At 40.6% G+C, this 21,906-nt stretch overlaps 2 protein-coding genes across 5 annotated transcripts in view; one reads left to right on the top strand and one right to left on the bottom strand.

Annotated features, from left to right (window-relative positions):
* Ccdc148 (coiled-coil domain containing 148) overlaps positions 1-10,615 on the top strand; it is a 241,589-nt gene extending 230,974 nt beyond the window's left edge. For both annotated transcript variants that reach the window (XM_060390194.1, XM_021638823.2), the window contains 3 exons: positions 1,577-1,694; positions 3,725-3,865; positions 8,445-10,615. In XM_060390194.1, coding sequence (XP_060246177.1) covers positions 1,577-1,694; positions 3,725-3,865; positions 8,445-8,591 — 406 coding nt within the window. In that variant the 3' untranslated portion in view covers positions 8,592-10,615. The remainder of the gene's footprint in view (positions 1-1,576; positions 1,695-3,724; positions 3,866-8,444) is intronic.
* Positions 3,831-21,906, bottom strand: part of Upp2 (uridine phosphorylase 2) — a 64,258-nt gene continuing 46,182 nt past the window's right edge. The window contains exon 7 of one of the 3 annotated variants that reach the window (XM_060390201.1): positions 3,831-3,904. In XM_060390201.1, the coding sequence (XP_060246184.1) occupies positions 3,846-3,904 (59 nt within the window). In that variant the 3' untranslated portion in view covers positions 3,831-3,845. Of the gene's footprint in view, positions 3,905-14,303; positions 16,195-21,074; positions 21,607-21,906 lie in introns of those variants that run through there. The other 2 variants (XM_060390200.1, XM_060390199.1) reach the window with 2 other exon arrangements.

Genomic DNA, 21,906 nt, shown 5'->3' with positions numbered 1-21,906 from the left:
TAGGAAAGATGGCCATTCTCAGGGGCCGCCCTTACTGTCTCCTCTCTGCTCCTATCACGCCTTGCTTCTCCAAACCCTCATCCTCAGGACCCAGCTCAAGTGTCCCTCCTCCATGAAGCTTTTCTGATGACGTGAACAGTGCCTCAACAATCCACGAAGAGCCCGCCTCACTCTTCTCCAACTCCAGGGGACCATATCTGACCTCCCTGAAAAGTCTGAACACCTTGTTTGGTTCTTAGGCATGTCTTGTCTCTGTGTTAAGTTATAAACTTAGGGAGGCTCTTTTTCTCAGCATGCCCACGTGGTCCAGCACAGTAGGTGTTTAGGGGCAATTGCTATAGGAGAGATAATCTAGGGAGGAGGATAGCACAGAGGTTAATTGCAGGGGGTGGGAGGGTGGAGGCGAAGCTTGGGTGCTGAGAACAGTCGGTCTGGGTTATATTTCTGCTGTGCTACTTAATGAGCATGAGACTTTGGACAAATTACACCATTTGTCTGTGCCTCCGTTTCTGTATCCGTGAAAGACAAAATTATGTACACCAAATTATACCCCTACCTATGATTGTTGTGAAGTCTATAAAAGTAATCGTAAAGCACTTTGTACAAGACCTTTGCCTCCTGAGCACCCAGAAAATATCAGACTCTCCAGCATGCAAGGGCTAGCAAAGCTGCCGCCATAGAAAGTACTGTTGTGTATACCAAGGGCGAAGGGTGTTTGTGACTAATATGACAAAGACAGTTAAATCTAAGCTGTCGCCAATAGAGGACCAGCATGGCCTAATCCTCCTGAGAACTCAGGTGCCTGCTTTTTTGAAACGGTGAATCTCATCTCTCCAAGTCAATAGAATCGTTTTGACAAGAAGGCAGCAAGGCTACTCAATACTCACATACAGGCAGCAGAGAGGGCTAGGTGAGCTCACGCTATTGAGCTATGTTCTAATATGTCCTGTTTTAATGTCTGATGATTTGGAAGGAGATGGAAAAAAAAAAAACTAATGCTGAATGGAAAAAGTCACGTTTTTGCTGCCATCTACAGATGTCAGAGTGCAATTTTTAAAGCTTCTTAACATGCCCAGGAGCCCACTTCACTGAGCAACACCACATATGAAGCATAGTTTAAGTTCTAGTAACCTAAATAATTTAAGCACATTATTGCAGTAATTTGTTTTACCCTGCTTTCTAAAACTGTGCACATCTAGTCAGGAATTCAATCTTTATAATTCCTCAGGTTATGTTCAAACTTGTATCAGAAGGCTGTGTCATAACTCAGGGTTGGGTGACTATTGCTCAGGGCACCTTAGCTGTAAGCTATGGCAGCTAGCCGACAGGGTCAGAGTTTAAAATGGTGGCAGACAAAAGCAGGCTCAGCTGGATTTCACTCCAGGCTTTCCAGGATCTCTGTGGTTACTAGAATTACTGTAAATGGTCTCTCATTGTTTGGATGTGAGAAATCAAAACAAGTAAAATCAAACCGTGGGAATAATGTCCCTTCTGCAATGGCCCCTTTGCGATCTTATCTGTATACTGGGTGAGTTAATTATGGCCCTCCAACCTGTCCTGTGCCTCTTTTCACAAGGGTTAAATATAGACAAGAATTATTGGAGAAGCGTTTGCTGGAGAGAAAAAAACTGGCCCTTCAAGAAGTTCAGGAAGAAGAAGAGAGAGAGAGGCGCCTGGAAGCCCTTCGAAAGCAGGTGTTTTCACTTTGGAAATTTTCAGTTCTTTTTAAGTTGCTAAGTGTGCTAATGATATTATTACTGGGACTCGGTTCATGACATCTGTTACACAAAAATGTAACTTTCCCAAACTAGTACCTGGTCTTCATTCCCAGGAGCCAGTTAGGTTTATATTGAACCAGGTCCAGGTTCTTGATAGATTTAAAGAAGTTGATCAGCAGCATTTCAAAAGCTCTCCCAAGATCTGAATGTGTCCGTATCTCCTCTAGTTCACTTCCCATACAGTATCTTTTTGCTGCAGGGAAACTGTTTCCAGTCAAAGGACTTCACTGTCCTCAAAAAAATGTGGCAGAGCAAGGTAATCCACTCTCCAGTGGGAACCTTTGCTTGGCAAAATCCCACAGCCAACAAGCTGGTGAAGCATCACTTTACAAATACCCCTTTTGTGCCGAATTTAAGGCTCCCATTGCCTTGCCTAATAAAAGTAAGCAAAAGTAGATGGCAGTGGACAGCACACAGCAAACACAGGGATTTAAGAGAGAGGGAAATGTGAGATAGTTTCTCTGGTAATTTTTCTGAACTTTGACCCCAGAGTGATTTGCTGAACTGATAACTCTACAACCTAACCGGTGGGAATCGGCTTCGTAGAGAGGGTAGAGGCTGCACAAAGCCACCAGTGACACTTGACCTTGAATGTCCTTTAGTACCAGAACCGCTGGTTAAGTAGTCAATGGCAGAGAAAGCTTGAGTCATTATTGCACCTGCCTTGGCTCCATTTCCTTCTTCATCTGGAAAATGGGCATAATAGTGATAGTATCTGCCCTGTGAGTTTGTGGTAATTGGAGCTCAAACTTGTGAGTGCTTACTAACTGCAAAGCCTTATTCCAATGAAATTTTCCTTAACCTCCCCAGTATCCCTATGAGGTAAGTATTATTAATGCCCCCGTGTTGAAAAGGAGGAAACCAAGAGGTTGGGTGCCTTTTCCAAAATAGCGTAGGGTACCAAATGGGACTCCTATGAGACAGCTCTCACACCGCTTTAAAAAATAGGCTGTACACATGAATTCAGAACATGAGAATATAAATTCTGTTCCTATCTATATCTGAAAAAAATCAAAGTTACTCAGTCATTAGCAAATAATTACATACTATTTCTGGAGACAGACTTAATGTTAAAATTACTGAATATATTTTTGTTGCAAATATAACTTTGGTAACTACAGAGTCCATGTGACTAGAATTCCTTCTATCCAGCAGTCCTTTGAAAGAAGTTTTCCGTTCCCTTCATCTGCAATCAGAGTTTAGGGGAAAAAAAAAACCAAAAACCTATAATAATTAAATTATGTTTGATTCCAGTCATTTTATTTTGAAACGGCATTAAATTATTATTTACTTCATACAAATTCTTGACTTGTGGAATTAACAGGTAGGCATTGGTGATGGTACCTGTGATTGACGAAGTCAATGGCTTCTTTTTCATTAAGATTTGGGTCAGAACTGTTATTATTATGTAGGACAAAGACTATGTTAAAATTACTCTCCGATTTTATAGTAGAGAGGCACTTCTCCGTCTTTAACAGACCCAAGGAATCTACTTGCCTAGTATAATTGATGTCCACCTAGCTTTTCCAGTAATGACTGCACAGTTGACTTTTCTAGACAGCCTCATGGCATTGTTACTTATAACCATAGATTGATAGCTGCTAAAATATGAATTTTTTAAAGCTTTTTCTCATTTCAAGGTGGTTTTTATGGGTTTTCTAAGTAAGAGTCCCTTTGACTTTTATCAGATGTTTGTGTCTGAAATAAATTATAACCATTTAATCATTAGCAAATGTTTATGATCTTCAAATCATAAACATTTGACTTGTGTTTTAATTCCTTTGTAAGTCTCTGGGACTGGCCTGGATTTAACGTCCCATTGCTCTTTTCTCTACAATTTTATACTTAATAAAATTTCTTTAACATCACTAAACAAACCTGTAATCTTCCCCAGAAACCCTTAGCTTGTACCCTCTTCTGAGTGGTTATGTTTTCTCTTCTTTCAGGTTGCTGTTGTTGTTCAGTCTGATCCAGTTAGGATGATGTCAGACACACTGGCCTGGAGAGCCAGGACAGACGCTGAAAGTGAAGATGAATTCATTCTTCAAAAGCCACTCTTCTCGCTGACTACATACAATGAGCAGCAGGTAATTCTGGGAATTGGCGGTATTGATGCAAAATCCACTCTGAGAATAGAAAGAACTGCTGAAGTGTGTGCTTTGAGTTACAAATTATTTTCAATATTTACATGTAAATACCCTATATTAGCATTTTTTGCTTCTAAATGCTAATACAAATACGTAATTACTGCATGAATCTAACTATTATAAAATTGTGACATAAAACAGTTTAAAATAATGTCTATCACTGAAAATGGTATAATATTTTATTCAAAAGTCACTTATATGAAAAGGTCATTAGTATGCATTCAAGTTCAAAGATTTCTGTGTTGTATTAAGAGTTTCTATCTAAATTCAAGGCATAAATTCCTTTAAATGAGCAACTGATGACACTGACAGGCAGTGGTGACAGCAGCTCTCACAAGGTATGTTTTTAGAGCTAGGTATAAAACATTTTCTGTGGAAACAGCATTGAGGGATTGCAGAGCTTAGAATTTGGGTTGTTCTTCCCCTGCTGTGGGAGCAGCCTTACCAGGCCACAGAGGAAGACAATGCAGCCAGTCCTGATGAGACCTGATAAGCCAGCAGGGAAGCAGAGGAGAACCTCCCCATCAGTGGACTTGGGGGAGGGGTATGGGAGGAGGAGAGGGAGGGAGGGAGGGGGCTAGAGCTGGAATACAAAGTGAATAAGCTGTAATTAATATAAAAATAAATAAATTAAAAAAGAATTTGTGTTATGGCTAGAACTGAGAAGGGAGATTTAAAAGAACTTTTAGCTTAGCGGGAGAAGGATAGGAAAGAAGACATGTGAATGAATGGATATAACCAAGAGAGAAAGCAGTCATGAATTTTACAGAGGTGGGGAGAAAAAGCCAAAATCTCAGGAAACCTGTTGCCAAATGAGTCCATAGTGCCTCTCTCGTGAGCTGCATACTTGATAGCGAATAGGAAGGTGGAAATTTCATTCATTAGTACTCAAACACATATTTGTGAAATTGATACTATATTCTGGTTCTGTGTGAGAATGTAGCTGTTGGCTCTACCCTAAGTAGACCAGACTGATCCTTCCTGGAGGAAGTGACTGTCTAGGTCAAGAAGGAAAGTATTATATTCAGAAGTAACGCACAAGGGTGAGGCCAGCTCTGTGCAGGATGTGGGGAGAGAATGATGAAGTCTGCCTGGGAGGTTAGACAGATGAAGCTTATGAGCGTGAGCAGAGTTAAGATTTGGGGCAGCTGCTGCTAAATTTACTCAAGACGGTTTACAGTTTAAAGGGGGAAGAGGTTGATGTGCACAGGGAGAAGAATTACTTATGACAATGGGTGGCCCTATCTCCAGAACTGGCTGCCCAAGTGGGAAGGCAAGTGGACCATACACAGACTAAACTTGGAGGAAGGAAAAGTCCTCAGGAGTTGGAACAGCTATCAGGGTTTCCCCAGGCGGAAGAGATGGAGAGGAGGCCCTTTCCTTGAATGTCTTCACTGTGAGACAGGGCAGGGGCACAGGGTAAGTGCTGAAACATGAGAGTGGCAACCTGGATGAGGGCCCAACTATGACACACAATAAGCCTTTCTACTCAGACATCTGACCTTTATCCTGTGAACAGACACGGTATTCTAAGACAGGTAAGTTAAATGATGACATTTGTATTTTATCCCTGTATCATTTTGAATGGAAAATTGATGGGTGTTAGGGTAGCAGGGGGAAGCAGTATCGACAGAGTCATGAACAGCTCTGACTGGAGAGAGGGAGGGCTAAAGAAAGTGAGGAGGACTCTAAGCCAGACAACTACCACCCGTGAAGAGCTCGCAGTACACATTGTGGATTCAAATCCGCACCTGCGATTTATTGGTTGTGCGCACTCTCCTAAGCTACTAACATCTTTATGTTTGCTTTCTTTATCTGTAAAATAATTACTTGCAAAGTTCTTACGAGGATTAGAAACAATAAATATCAACTGCCTAGGTTATTGCCCGGTATTCGGCAGTAATTCAACAAATTATTGCCATTTTGTGGCTCGGCCACTAACCTTATAAGAATACAGAAGGAAAAACAAGCCCAGGGAAGAGAATTTGTTTTGTTCATGTCATGTTTAGGGTGAAGGGGTCCGAAGCATGTTTCAAGAAATGGATTACCAGCCTCTGGGGAGGCGAAACCTCTCCTCTTCATTTACTTTTTACTCAAAAATTCAATAAAGAAAAAAATAAAGAAAGCTCCATAGCTCGAAGAAAAAGGTAAATCCTGGAGAGAATTTGGGAGCAAATGGCACACGGGTAACAGGGACAGCAGGACTCCTAGAAAGTGGGTGAGAATAAATGGGGACAGAAGAGAATCCTGGGTCCTAGGCTCAGAGGTTTCTCAGACAAGGACCATTAGGTTGTCCCTACCTCATGCACATCCCCACCCCAGCCCTGCTTCTGATTCCGAGTCTTCCTTTTGGAGTGCATCCGACACGAGGTTCTCCTCTACTTCCAGACAAGCTTAGGTATTTAATTACTTCGTGTCTAGACACTCACAGTCTCCTCCTGACCGCCCATTCCCTCCGTCTCTCTTTTCCGACCACCTTCATTTATCCCAACTTCATGATCAGATCCATCTTCACACTTCCATACCAAAAGCAGAAACAAACAGCCTGGCACTAGCTAGCACAATCTTCAAGGCTTCGCCATCCAGTCTCCAGTGGGAGTGTCCTTTCTTTACAGAGCTCCTGGTGGCACAGAGTGCTCTGCCCAAATTCACCTGATCCCAAAACTGACCCGTTTCATCGCAACATTTGTACATAAGGCCTCCCTGTCTGATTACCTCTCTCTTCCTCCCTCTCTTAGTCTTATGGAAGACTAAGTCAGACTTCAAGGCTGCCCAGTTGTTTCTTACCTGTAAGCATCCTCATTTCAGCACCCCACACACCTCCATGTTTTACCACAAGAGGCACAGCCATGAGTTAGTTATTTTTGCACCTCATAATACTACCATTTTTTCAGGAACTCACTGAGGAGCCATTTCCAAAAGCTCCTAACTGTGTGTTGACATTTAAGAGTCATAAGAAGGTGACTTAGGTCCAATTAAGTGTAAATGAGAACAGAAGCGGAGCTATTTGTGTGTCTACTACTTAGCATGGGCGAGGTGGGGCATTTCCCAGTTTCTGTTTGAGACAGAAATCTACCCTTCGATTCTCTTTTCCAAGGAGTGACCATGTGTTTACTCATAACTTACACATTACTAAATGATAGCAAAGTTAAGTGGCTTTTAGAAGACAGGGGGCGTGGGAGAGATGACTTAGCAGTTAGGAGCACTTGGGGCTCTTGCAAAGGTCCTGGGTTTGGTTCCCAACAGACACCTAGCAACTCACAACTCTCTGTGGCTCTAGTCCTAGGAGTTAATAATTACCAAGTTCACGAAGACCACGGGACTTTTGTTATGTACGGTATCACTCAGTAAGCTGCATTTTAAAGGTTATTTACCCCATAAATACCATCACAAGAAGTATAGATTCCATAGCTATCTTTCTTTCTGCTTGTTATTTTACAATTTGACTTTTGACTGTGGAGGATCCATTAACTGCATTATCACCACCTTTTCTAGCTTCTGTAAGCATTTCCCAGACACATGGCGCATGAACATTTACATGCATGCAGACACACACTCATATACAAAAACATAATTTTCTTACATTACAGCTTCTTAAAAATATATTCCAAAGGTTGATTTTGTTTATAAAAGTAGATTTGCTTATAATGCTTTATCTGTATGATTCTAACCAGCAATAAATAACCAATAATGGGGGGAGGGGGGCTAGGAAAGCAGTGTGACAGGGGGAGCCGGTCTGGAGCAAGAGCGAGACTGAGACATGCCCAAATCTCTTCCTGAGTCTGTCAGGAGTAGGATGGCTTCCTCCTTCACCAGTACACCTATACTTTCCACCCCCTCCTCTGCCACCCTTGAGGTAGTCATGTTGCCTGGTGGCCAGGTTTCAGGTTAAACTTCCCCTCTCTTTATAAGGACATGTCTAGCAAGCACATGCAATTCCTCTTCGTGCAAATGAAGTATCCCCAGCACCTCAGCTCCAGCCAATGACATACACTCATCCCCAAAACCCCAAGCTTTATGGAGTCCTTGTTCACTCCCGATAAAGAGAGATGTTTCACTGAAAACCATCTCTGGAGAAGGTTGTTCCTATCACACTCAACATTGATCAAGAGTCTGTGTAACCCATCTTCCCCTTGAGAAGCTTCATTTCCTCCAGTCCAGCCTGATGCATAGCAGTGCCTGGATACTAAGTAGAACAGCAGAGCCAGGGCAGCATACTAATAGTCCTAGAAGTAAGGTGTTTTTCTTTAATTCCGTTTAATAATTTTAATATGTTGTAATATATAATATTGAATACATCCTATGTTGAAAATAAGTAATACACTGGAAAGCGATAATGTCAAGAATTGTTTGAACATTTTTAGTAAAACCTCTGCAGCCACAGAACTGACAAGAGTTATTGTCATCTAATCATCTACCTTAAAAAATTATGCAACTTGGGGAAATGAGAAACTAAGTGATAACATTTCCTTCAGTTGAACAACTTATTGTTTACTTAAATTGTATCTTATGTCTGCAGATAACTTCTGATCCTAGACTTCGATTTGAGTTAGCGCTTCGAGAAGCTGGACTCCACAAAACACTGTATGCCAAAGAGATGCTACCAAAAATTGGTCCTCACAAGCCTCCAAGGAAGGACACAGAATCAACTGTGTTCAAGAACTAGAGGGCACATGAAACCATTATATGAATATGGATAATGATCATTACCACTTCTAAATGTTTAAAAAGCACCAGATGTAGAAATCATAGCATTTATTAAACAACTTTCCCTTTTTATCTTCAACGTTTATTCACTATTTGCTTTCTCTTTAAATAACATGTACTATTACCAAATTCACTAAAATGATGAGACTTTGGTATATATGTTGTCACTTTGAAATTTTTTCTAGAAAGAGGAGTTCAAAATAGCCATTTGCAAGAATTGTATATTTCACAGCTACATTCATTTCTGCTTGTTATCTCACTATTTGACTTTTAATTATGGAAATTTCATACTATTAATACTTACATTGTTTTCTTGGTTATAAGTATAAGAGGAGGTTCAATCTTTCTCTAAATTTATGAGTCAGTTTGGTATAACATGTTTATTGCAAACCAATTATTTGAACAATCTCGGTTTGCAAATTTGCCTTAAGAAGAAATTAGACATACTGTCTCCATCATGGTAAGATCTGTTTTGTCAGGGAAGACATGACTGTGGTATTTAGAAGAAAAAGTTGACATTTTATGATACTTGAAATGTTATTAAAAGTTCCAAATTACCGATGAGATACCAAGATGATTTTCTTGAAAACAACTATTTCAAAGAAAGCTCACCTATAAATTTTTGGCTATCTCTAAAAGGCAGCAAGAGAAAATTTCAGCAAGAAAATGTGTTGTTAAAACTTCCAGTTGCTAATAATAGTAAAGAGGCTAACTCCTTTTATCTCTATTGTCATTTCTTGTATTTTCTGTCTATCTGTAGCCATGGGGTTGTCTCTAGATAGTTATGAGAATGCTCTGAAAACCACACAAGCCAGGGCTTAGGATGTAGCTCAGTTAGTAGAGTGTTTGCCTATAATGCCCAAAGCCCTGACTTTGATCCCCAGCATCCTGGATGCAGTGGTACATACCTAGAATTCTAGCACTTGGGAGATGGTAAGCAGGAGAATCAAGGGTCCAAGGCCACCCATGGCTATATAGTGAGTTTACAACTAGCCTGCAATACAGGAGACCCTATTTTTTTAAAAAAGAGAGAGAGGAAAATATGAAAGAGTAGGGGAAGGGAGATGAAGAGAGAGAGGAGGGAAGAGCAGAAAGAGAAAAAAAGAACACTTCAGAAAACAGTCTCATTGGTACTCTTCATGAGCATGCCCAACATGGTGAGTTTAAGTAACATCAACGCAGCCTTTCAGAATACACTGCCTTCTATATAAGAGGTTTATAGGGGAAAAGATCTTATCCACATCCCACAATTCACCCTAATGCTTTCCTACTTCAGCTTGTTACATCATATCTTATCAAAGAGTGGAGAGGTCATTAGGAAGAGGTAGAGAATGGTGGGTATGGATTTATCTTGGGATCTTTCTGTAGGTTAACATTGCTGAGGGAGATATTAGACCCCAAGAAGTTCCCAAATAATCAAGACAGAGACCACATGGATTTATAAAAGCTTTAAGGCACAGTAACTGGGCAGGTATCAACCCTCTAAGCTATTTTGCTATTTCTCAGCTACACTTGCTATAGTAAAGTTACTTGCCATAATAGTTCCTGCTTAGGCTGCTTCTGTTCTATCAGTCTGTCCTCAGGGCAAACTTTTCTTGGCCCTGTGCTCCTAGTCCATACTGCTCCACTGGAGACTTCCTTCTCTCCAGCTTCCTCACCTCCTGCTACATCATCTTCCTCCCTTCTTCCCTTCCTGTGATTCGTCTGAGACCCTACGCCTGAGAACCTCAGCTCTGCCTTCTTCTCTTCTGCCCAGTTACAAGCTTCAGCATCTTTATTAACCAATCAACTTTAAATTAGATAGAGCAAGGTTTATATACCGAAGATCAGTGTATGAGTACACGAAGATGTACTCATCTGGGAGGCAACCAGAACTTGGGTGCCAGTAATTAGCATTAGAATACATAGCACTAGACCAACCCCAACAGGTTGAAGTATTGTTTTATGGGGCTCTGACCATAAACCCATGAAAATCTGCTGAACCAGAAAGAGTCCTGTGCAAGCAGCATGGTGAAAATGCTGCTGAGCCTGTGGATCCTCACTAACCTGGACATCCACACCAAAGCCCTGGGATCACTTTCAAATGCTACTGAAATATTAACTCCTTTAAATTCTTTTTAATAGCTGGTACTACCTCGTTAGCACATAGCAATGCCATTCTGAGGGAAAAGAAAGGAACATGTACTTTCTGTGTTGTGGTTGTAAAGAAAACCAAGTTGAGATCTGGGCTGCAGTCTAACCATTGGCTATGCTCAGTCTGGGTTTTCTTAATTTTTTTTAAATTGTATCAATAGTAGCTATTAATCACTGAGCTCAAACTGAATGCTTAGCATCAGTATGTGCTTTCTATATGATATTGGATCATCCTCACAGCCTTATGATATGGTCCTTGCCATTTTAAAGATCTAGAAATAAGTTCAGAAAGATGAAATAATATACATTTATCAGTTGCCTTCAAACAGAGACACTAAATTAATGTAGTGAGTTCTGACCATTTTTAGGTGAAATGGAAGAAAAGCAAATGAAATCTAAAGATTAATAGATACATGAAAAGATAAAAATGCTTATTCAGATCCCCAGTGAATGGCCAGCACCCGTCTATAATCCCAGCATATGGAATGTGGAGGCAGGAGAGTCACCCTCAGCTACGTAATTAGCATAGGTGAGGGCCAGCCTGGGCTACAGAATACAATGTCTTCAAAGCCAAAAGGGCATGAAACAGCTGTGTGTTGAAAAATTCTTATAATAAGAGCACTTAGAAGGTAAATGCAGGAGGATTACAGGTTCAAGGCCAGCCTCAGCTTGATAGCCAGTCTGAGGCCAGCTGGAGTATATCAGACACCGTCTCAAAAAAAGAAAGAAAAAAGGAAGCATCAATTAGTGTGGATTTGAAAGCTCTCCCTGGCCTGAGGGGATGGTTTTACACACTTTGATCCAGCAACTCTCCTCCTGATGTGTGCTATCGAGGGGCTCGCGGGAGCGGGAGCGCTGGTATGTGCGGAGGCAGAAACTGGGGCTCACAAAGGAAAACAAACACTGAATTTCATCAGTAGCAAACTGGACAGACATAAAAATTATGATATTATCTTTTATGGAATTACATATCACAAAGGAAATGGAAGAAGTTTATTGATATGGACATGATCTATTCCAAAAGGAGTGAGTGTCATATTTCATTTTTCTAAAGAACAAAAACCTGCCAAGATAATCTGTATTGCTTTTGAATACATGGGAGGCAAAACAATGAAGAAAAGCAATAAAATGAAATAAAAAAAAAAAAGGTGATGATTACCTCAGGTGGCCAGGGAGGCAGACAGGATCGAAGACCCACAGGTTCCTGAAAGTGCTCTATGGCTTAATCAGGGATGTGGCTACAGAACGTTACTGATTGTTCTCAGATGCATGTATGCATCTTATGTACAGTTACAGCCTGAATAAATTCCCTCAAAATAAGGAGGGAATATAAAAAAGCAAATAATTAAAAGCGTAATTTGTTAATGTACATATGCATCAACAATAGTCTTTTTGGTAAGTTCTGGTATACCAGCCACAATTTGCATATGTTTCTGAGGTAGGAAGAGCATTCCCTTCTTGGGAGCTTGCTTCTCTTGCCATGTGATAGAATTCCCTTGATGTTCTTGCTCCCCAGTACAGTGTTGTTTTACACTTTGGTTCTTGCTGGTCTGATTTCCCTGGCTGGCTTGAAGAAGAAAAAACGTAATATGTACCTAAAGAACACCAAGCATTATGTTGGTGCATACGTGCATGCATGTGTGTGTATGTGTGTGTTGGGTTATAACAATCACAAAATTTTATTTCTTGGTAGTGCCCCAAAATTATCTGAAACTCTACTGAAGAGATGGCAGCAGTTAATAGAATGTGCTGCTCATGAGGAGGACCCTAGTTTGGGTCTCAGCATCCATGCTAGGAACTACCTGTAAGACCAGCTCCAAAGAATCTGATGACATCCTCTTCTGGCATCTGTAGGCATCTATACTCAAATACACACACACACACACACACACACACACACACACTTTAAAATAAATAAATCTCAAAAAGAAAAATTGCTATCTTCAATCCCATTGTTATAAAATGGTATCCTCTGATTCATCTCTCAGCTTTTGGGAGTGGTAGGCTGCCTCCATTTGGAAGAAGACTGAGTTATCTATCTTGTAGGAAGCCCTTGCTTCCCCACGAACCTCGTTAGGCGGCCCTTTTACTTCCTCTTGAGGACAGCACTACTCTTATGAGTTTCCAGTTTCCATTCTTCTCAGTGCTACAAGAATGATTTTGTTGTTGTTCATTTCCTTTCTTATATCTTTAAGCCTTCTTTGAAATTACAAATATGTTGGAATAAATTTCAGGGTTTGAATAAATCTATGTCTATTGCGGGACTTTTGCGGGTCCCACCTGTGGTATGATTAATAAAGACACAGACTTCTACCTAGTTTAAAGCTGTTGGCCTTTTGCTGGGACAGTCTGTCAGCTAGCCACCTAATTTAACCTTGACTTCTCCACCATCATGTTTCCCCACATGGTTCTCACTGCCTGCTTAGGTTGCCTTAGGCCTTGAGGGCTACCTGACCATCTTATGGGCAGGCAGGTGAGGAAGGAAAAGCGTTTACATACAGAAAACCTGTGCTGAGCCATAGAAATGACAATACCACAATTCTGCCAGCACTTGGCTCTCTGAGAGCACAGAATTAACAGTTGAAAATACAGGACACACCTTCTCGATGAGAGGAAAGGTCATTTCCAGCATCTGTCAATCCCACATTGTCCTCTCACTACCCAGTTACTTCTTGCCCCTCACTCAAGGAACATATTTAAAGAGCTGCCTGTAGACACTCGGTGCCTCTCCTGTCTTCCCCTTCATTATGTCTCCCACTGGGATTCAGAGCAGTTGTGCTGTTGTGGTACTGTTCTTAGCAAGGACAACAATGAACTCCATGCTGGCCAACCATGGGTTTTAATTTCTGTCTCACTGACTTGGTAGCAGCTTTTGGTCCAGGTGGCAGCAGCCCACCTAAGAACAGGTTCTTCTCCTGGTTTCCGTTACTCCACCTGTTTTCACTTCCTGCTGCTTTGGCTGTGTCTCAGTTTCCTTTGCCAGCTCCTCCATCTCTGTCCAGCTCTACATGTGGGACTGTTCCGGGATTGTACCCTTTAGGCCTGTTGCTCCTTATCCATGGGGATATTTTTAAACCTTATAGGTTTACTTTTAAGTGTTTTGGGGGTGCCTTTTAAGGTACAGTTCTTAACCTTCTTGACTTCTTCACCCTTTAGAATTTATTTACTGAAGAACAAACACGTAGAAGTAGAAATTCCTGCCCCAGACTTTGTCCCCCGCGCTCCTAGCCCCTCTCCCACCTCTGTTCTTTGTATATGCTATGTTACCCAAGTCAGCTTTGTCAGGTAAGATTTTTTATTCTTTATTTTTCCCTCCGACACTGCTTTCTCTGGATGCATGTCCTCCTGTTCTCACACATCCATTGGCAGGTTGAGCATCTGGAGGCTTTTGGAAATTTCTGCTATTGCTAGCTCTCTGTGCTTAGAACCGCATGATTGTGATTAAAGTACTGGAGTGGCTAGTTTCTGTCACCCTAACACAGATCTAGTCAAAACCTGGAAGAAGGAACCTCAAAACTGAGACATCACCCCCATCATGTTGTCCTGGAGGAATGTCTATGGGGCATTTTATTGACTGATAGTTGATCCCCGCCCACCGTGGATAATGTGAGAGAAAAGTCACCGAGAAGGCTAGGGGGAGCAAGCCAATAAGCAGCATTCCTCCGTGGTTTCTGCTTCAGACAGAAACCTTGAGCTCCTAGATGACGGACTGTGACCTGTAAGATGAAACAAACCCTCTCTGTCCCAAATTGGTTTCGGTCACAACAACCGAAGGCATGCTGGGACATATCCTCCAATATAACTAAGTCTTCTTCCTTCATTGCTAAGAACCTTAGACAAAGAAAAGTTTCTTCTTCTCCTTGTATTTGGTGGTATAAGAGAAGAATCCAAACTGTTTGTTTGCTCCTTAACAATTTTTTTAAAAAAATATAATGAGTTGGTTTTCTGACAGCCTCCAAAGATGATTGGTTGTTTTATAGCTTCATGGTCATGGATTTTAATATGTTTGGTCTCAGAATCCAATCAAAGAGTCATTCTTTTTCATGTTCCAATTTTCCCCTTCTTGCCCAGTGGCTCAGTAGTTCTGATTAAACCATCTCATAGATTCAAAACTCCATGCTGTTCCAGTTTCTACTGCTCTGTCCAAAATCCCGTGCTCAAAACTAGTTGGTTTTTATCGTTCATCACCCTGTGGTTTGATTTGTTACAGACTCCAAAGTCTGCATCAATTCCTTATCACTCTTCAGCAAATTACCATAAAATTAGTAATGCAAATTACCATAAAGATTCACGCAATACATCGTAGTCATAATTTGGATATCTGACATCAGAATTGGATCTGTAATCTAACATCAAGCTGAGAACAGGGCAATGCTCGAGAGCAAGCTCAGAGCAGAATCTGTCTTTTTGAGCTTCTAGAGCCTGTTCGTCATCTTTGGCTCATTTGTCTCAAACCAGAGGTGACAGATGTAGTTTTGTCCACATTCCATCATTTTACACTCTCCTTCTGCCTCTTTCTCTTCCATTAGTAAAGGCTCTAACAATGACTCACGCTAGAGAGGATGATCTCCTTTAAGGTCAGATGACTGGTAATCTTGATGTCATTTGCTTATTACTTAGTCAGATTCTGGGTTTAGGAGACGGGATCTTGGGAGTCATTTTCTTCCTGCCTGATGCAGCGCAGTCAGTTGCTAGTTGAAGCTATAGTCATCTCAAAGCTCAGCTTGGCTAGATGGTCAGGAAGACTCACTAGCATCGCTGGCAGAAGATGCCATCTGTTGGCTAGGAGCTCATCCAAGCCAGACGCTGGACCGGATTCATGTGCTCTCCATAAGAGCTGGGTTCTGAGAAGAAACAGAAGCAAGCATGTGAAAGTTCAGAATCCTGTGAAGTGCTGGAACTGGCCTCATGTCTGTCTCCACGCTCCTCAAAGCAGTCATAGCACCCTCCCAGATGCAAAAGGATCCCTTATCCATGATGTGTGGCAATGGCTGACCTCCATTGTAGAAGAGTTATGTGAATCAGAAGATATTTCATCTCCATCTCTCCAAGTCTGTCACATTTGTCATCAGGCATAACAGAATGGGCCAGGCTCCTTTACACTTTCTCTTCAGAATTTTCTCTAAGAAGCTCAGGTTCCCACTGGTGGGAAACTGTATGTCACTACCTCAGTTTGGATCCTTTGGTTCCATATTGCTACTGGATTGACCTATTCTAGGCCTTTTCTATGAGCATTGTTTGAATATACATTCACGGGCATGCGTGTACATCCACAGATGTGTGCATATATACACAAAACAAGCCTGAAGTCAGATCACAAGTATTAGTCCATTCTGTTTCTTCTCATTTGAATTCCATGGGGTTTTTTACTTCATATCTTCCACTTTGATTTGTATTTTCTTTTTTCCTTATGGAGGATTCTGGTGCTCCTTGACAAGAAGTCAAAATATGAGATCATTACTCACTGTATTATCCCACACTTTATGCACATAACAGTCAAGATAAAATACCAGGATGACAAAAACAAAATCTTTAGCTATCTACATCATACTCTTTCTTCTTTTGTTATAAATCCATCGTATTATGTTGTCAGAAAATATGTGAATACCATACACTCTTCGTTAGCTCTTAATGTCTTTGCACATTCATTTGTAAATACAATGACATATGATCATATATACCTCCTTTTCCTCTCTAACTCCCCTATCCCCACATACTTCTTTCAATTTCATGTCCTCTCTTTTTTTTTTTTAGTGCTAAGGCACTAAAGAGCTGTCTCAGAACTGGCTGTGTTTCCATAGGACCCAGGTTTGATTCCTGGCACCCACATAGTAGCTCACAACTGTCTGTAACTCCAGTACCAGGGGCTCTCATTTCCTCTCCTGGCTTTTGAGGGCACCCAGGCACACAAGCGGTACACAGATATACATGTAAGCAAAATAAACATATACATAAGATACAATTTTTAAAAAATTATTAAAAAAATACCTCTCTGCAAAGCAAGTCCAGGACAGCCAAGGCTCCACAGAGAAACCTTGTGTTGAAAAACAACAAACAAACAAAACAAAAAGACAACGAAAACCACTCATTAAGTCCAATTAGTATTGGCCATATGTGTGAGTATGGGACAATTATCAGTGGCCACAACCCCCCCACCAAAAAAAAAGAGTGATATTTTTTCCCCCTTAATAGCTCCTCAGTTAGGGCTGGGGAATCGTGAGATCATCTTCCATCCCTGCTAGAGTTTTGGCTGACCCCATCTTGTGCAGATCACCACGGCAACTGCTATGTTCACGAGTGCAATGGCCATGCCATGCCATGAGCAGACCACAGCAGCCCCCTTCTCCTCCATCTCTCAAAATCTTTCCACCTCTTCTAGCTCACTGTTCCATGAGCTTTGGCTCAGAGCTTGACAGGGTGTCCCATTTGGGCTGAACGCTCACAGTCACCCATTCTCAGCTCCGTAACCTGTTCCCCACCTCCGCGTTGAAGGCTGCCCTCTGTAAAAACAGAGCTTCTCTGACCAAGGCTGAGAGCAGCCCGGTCTATGGGTATAAACATGGATATTTGGAAGATCATTTGATGACCTGGCCACTGAACCAAACAGCAATAGTAAATTTACCTATGGCTGAAACTCTGCTTTCATCTCACTTTGTGAGTCAGCGTGTCTTGCTGATGTCCGTGGGCTCTGTATTCGCTTTCTACCTGTCACTTCGGCGGTCTGTATACCGTTTTAGGGAAGATTCCTTAGGAGCTGCTTGTGGAAACTGAATTTTTGAGTGTGTTAATAACACTGTGTTGGAGGCCTTTATAGTTGCAAATCAGTTTTTCCAGGGAATAAATGCCATATTTACATTTTCTTCCCTTAGCATAAATGTCAGGAGGCCAGTTGTAAAGGGTTTTCTTTCCCTGACAATTTACTTACAATTTGCCTGACTGCACAAAGCATTTCCCTGCCTTCCGTATGATGTAATAGTCACTGGAATTCTGCTGATGCCAGTCAGCAAAACCAGTTTCCTCTTATGACACAGATCCAAATTTATTCCAAGGATTGTTTATAAATTATACTTCTTTAGTGTTTGTTGTATTACTTTTGTTTTGTTTTTCCCTGGGGTCTCTTCTCATAGTTTTCTCTTTGTCTCCTCAGTCCTTCATCTCATTTATTGATTTTCACTGGAGTTTAAGAAACTTCTTGCTTGTACATAGTTTCAAATCTTCAAAAAAGCTAAAAACTAAGAAGCAATACCTTTAGCTAAGAGTCATGCACTGTTCCATATTCAAAGTGATTTATCTTTTTTGTGTTCTTACTACACCCACGTGTACAATACATAGCACATATGCACACACATATGTACACACACATACACTCGTGCCCACATATTCATGTACATTCTCTCACACACACATACTCACATAGACACACACACACATACACACTCTCACACACACTTTTTTTCTTACCGTTTGAGAGTTCTATCGGTCTGTGCCTGCTTACTCAGGGCAGGAATGCTAGCTATTCTGAAGACACAGAGGAGCCAAACACAGTGAACTGTACCACTGCTGTAATGCCTTCCGGTCTCATCCATGCCTTTCAGCTCTGTCCTCTGACCCATTTTCAGCCTTTGCAGCATCTCCCCTCACATAGGGACCCAGTCAGAAACTGGCTATTGGTTTTCACTGTTGGCTCTTTAAGCTACTTTCATCTGGTCCACCTCTGTATCTTTTTCTTTTACGATACTGCTATCCCTCCATAGAACTGTTTCTCTTTCGTCTTGAAACTCTGGACACACTAACCAAACCTACCTTCCTTCCTCCCTTCAGCCACTGGAAGCCGTTACTCCAGTCTCTATCCCTAGGAATCTGCCTGCTGTAGGTACATCATGTAAGTAGGATCATGCATAATTTATTAGTGTGAGGAAAGTATTTGGTTGGCTTATTTTACTTACCATAATGCTTTTGTGGTTTGTCTGTATCATCCATGAATCAGAATTTTATTTTTTAAAAGACCGAATAATATTTTGTTTCATGAGTATTACATTTTGTATAGAGCTGTCATAAATATTGATGTATAGCTAGTTATCTGTTTAAATCCCTGCTTTCAATTCTTTTGAGACAATGCCCATGAGTGGTATCGAAAGATGATAAAATACTTCTGCATTTAATGCTAGAGGAATTTACATGCTTCTTTCTCATAGTTCCCTTACTATTTTACATTCTCAGCGACAATGCTCAGGTAATCCAATTTCTACATATTCTACCCTCCACCCACGGTTTTTTGTGTTTTTTTTTTTTTTGTTTTGCTTTGTTTTGTTTTTTTTTAAACAATAACCATCCTGGTGGGTGTTGATTCACGTATTGATGTTTTTCATTGTGATTTCAACTTGCATTTCCCTGATTAAAGCCACTGGGGATCTTTTTAGGCGCTTCTTGTCCATTTGTAAATCTTCTTTGAATAAACAACATTTTCATGTCATTTGCACATTTTTAAATTGGGCTATTTGTTTGTCATTATTGTCTTTAAGAAGTAGGAGATATTTCCATATCTCCTTTATCAGATAAATGGTCTTCAAATATTTTCTCCAGTTCCCTGGACTTCAGATTTTTTACCCTGTTGATTGTATGATAGTTTCTGGTGATGTTCAAGTTTGTTTCACTTGCGTTCCTCCCTCCCTCCCTCCCTTCATCCCTATTTTGTTGCCTGTGCAATTACTGTAAATTGCCTTTATTACATTTAGGTATGTCCCTTGTATAGCTGATCTCTCCAAGAATTTTATCAGGAAGGGGTGTTGGGTTTTGTCAAGCCTACTTGATCATGGTATATGATATAGTTGATGTGTTCTTGGATTTGGTTTATGAGTGTTTTATTGAGTATTTTTGCATCACTGTTCATGAGAGAAATTGATATGAAATCATCTTTCTTTGTTGAATCTTTGTGTGGTTTGTGTATAAGGGTAATTGTACGTTTATAAAATTAGTTTGGCAATGTTTCTTTCTATTTTTTGGAATAATTTGAGAAGTATTGGGATTAGGTCTTCTTTGAATGCATGGTAAAATTCTGAGCCCACACCATCTGGTCATGGTGTTTTGTTTTCTTTTGTTTGTGTGTGTTGGGGGGGGGGCTTTTAATGACTGCTTCTATTTCCTTAGGGTTTATACATATATTTAATTTTTTATTTGATCTTGATTTAACTTTTTAAGTGGTATCTGTCGGGAAAATTGCCCATTTCTGTTGGTCTTTTAAACAAAATCCCAGACATTTGATTTTATCAATAAAGACTCAAGGGCCAGATGCTGGGGTGAAAGCCTACTAGTTCAGAGAGGCAGAGAAAGCACCCAGCTGACCTTCCTCCTCCACGCTGCCTTAAAAACTCTTCAAACTGAATGTTCCTCCTTTCTCCTTCCTGTGAGTCTCTTTATCCATCCTCCAGACTTCCTCTCTCTCTCTCTCTCTCTCTCTCTCTCTCTCTCTCTTTTTATCTTCACTCACTGTCAACTAGTTGCTTGCTCCCATGTCCCAGAATGAGAAGCTCAGTTTCCACAGTAGCTTGTGATACAGTATCTGATTATGTCTCTAATCTAATTTAGGACTTCATAAAATAGCTACTACATAAAATAGCATTTTTGATAGAACCATTTGAAGCCTTCAGCTTTGGCAAATAATGATTCTCCAGTTTATGGCATTTAGTTCTCAGGACAGTGGGTGCAAGCAAAGGTTTGAAGGACAAGCATAGGAATGGTAGACATTCATGGAGCCATCTCCTGATGCAAGCTGAGCATCTTTCCTGTGTGGAAAGTCCTAAACACAGATTCTGTGAGCCTCCAAGAAATTCTAGAAACTATTTTACAATCTTTAAAGATCGCCTTCCTACTTAAAGGACTTCAAGTGGGTTTCACTGTTTACCGCCATCAATGTCAGGGGATCGGCGTCTTTTCCCAGCTTTTCTAATGTGTGGACCATGACCTTGTGCACTTTGTAGATGACCCCTCCATCTTACTAGTTCATCTACTCAACCATCATTTTCATTCTCTCCACAAAGTAGAGGGGAGCCTGCTAGTTCTTCTGAGCATTTCTGTAATCGCTGAGTACTGATTTTCACAGCAATAATTTCTACGTTAGAAAGAAACAACTATAGAATTATTTTATTCTCCACGAAGGAGCACAGCTCATTTTTCAGTATTGAAAGTTCTGTTATTGGTGTGTATAGTCCTAATGTGGTAAAAGTCATAGAACCAGTCTGACTCCTAGCAGCCATGTGTTTGGATAGTTCTCCATTGCAGGCTCATACTTCCTTGGGTTTTATGTCAATCATTTTTTTTTTTTTTTTTTTTTTTTTTTTTTTTTACTAAAACAGCTATTCATTTCTTTTACTCAGAGACAAAAATAAAACCAATTAAAGTAAAGACAATTTTAAGAAAAACTGGAAACATCTTGCCAAATAAGTGATAGAAGAAAAGTTAAGAAAAAAGACATTTGAAAACCCAGAAAGAATAATATTTGACCAACAAAGAGAAAAAGACATAGAATTCCACTGTTTTTGACATCGGATGTGTCTCTGTGGAAGAATGGCTGCATGGCTGTCCATTCATTTGAGGGTGAACACTAAATAGATGACTGCCAGGCACCGCGGAGGTCCCAAGGGGTCAGTTCACAGGAAGTAAGACAGGATGCTGGGAGTGGCTGCTCTGCTTTGGTCTTGATACAGTGTATCCACAGGCTGCAGGGGTCAGTGGAGTTAAAGAAGTCTTTCAGTCCTTAGGGAGAGGCAGAACGCCGCATCTATGCTGCTTTTCTACTTTTTGACCTTCAGAGAGATGATTTGAAACTTTCACATTGATTTTTCCTAAACCAATAAATACCTGCAGTTACCATCAACAGTATTTATGTCCGAACCTGATTCATAGTTCTATTTAAATGCATCCATTTTGTTATTTCTGTTTTGCCTGTTTTGTTTATAGTTTATTGACATTATTTGACATCCATTTTTTTCTGTTTAAAAATTTTTAATGTGTTTTTTTCAGATTTTTGTCACTGGTTTTGTCAATTTTAGGTTCTGATTTTGTGTCACTTTGTGGACACTATTTCCTTCTGAATCCTTGAAAATTCATGACTATTGCTCATATGCTTGTGTCAAGGGCTTGCC

This window comes from Meriones unguiculatus, chromosome 8 (genome assembly GCF_030254825.1).
Source record: "Meriones unguiculatus strain TT.TT164.6M chromosome 8, Bangor_MerUng_6.1, whole genome shotgun sequence".
Lineage (NCBI taxonomy): Eukaryota > Metazoa > Chordata > Mammalia > Rodentia > Muridae > Meriones > Meriones unguiculatus.
Note: the sequence above shows the minus strand (reverse complement) of the source record. Positions and strands in the feature narration are given on the sequence as shown.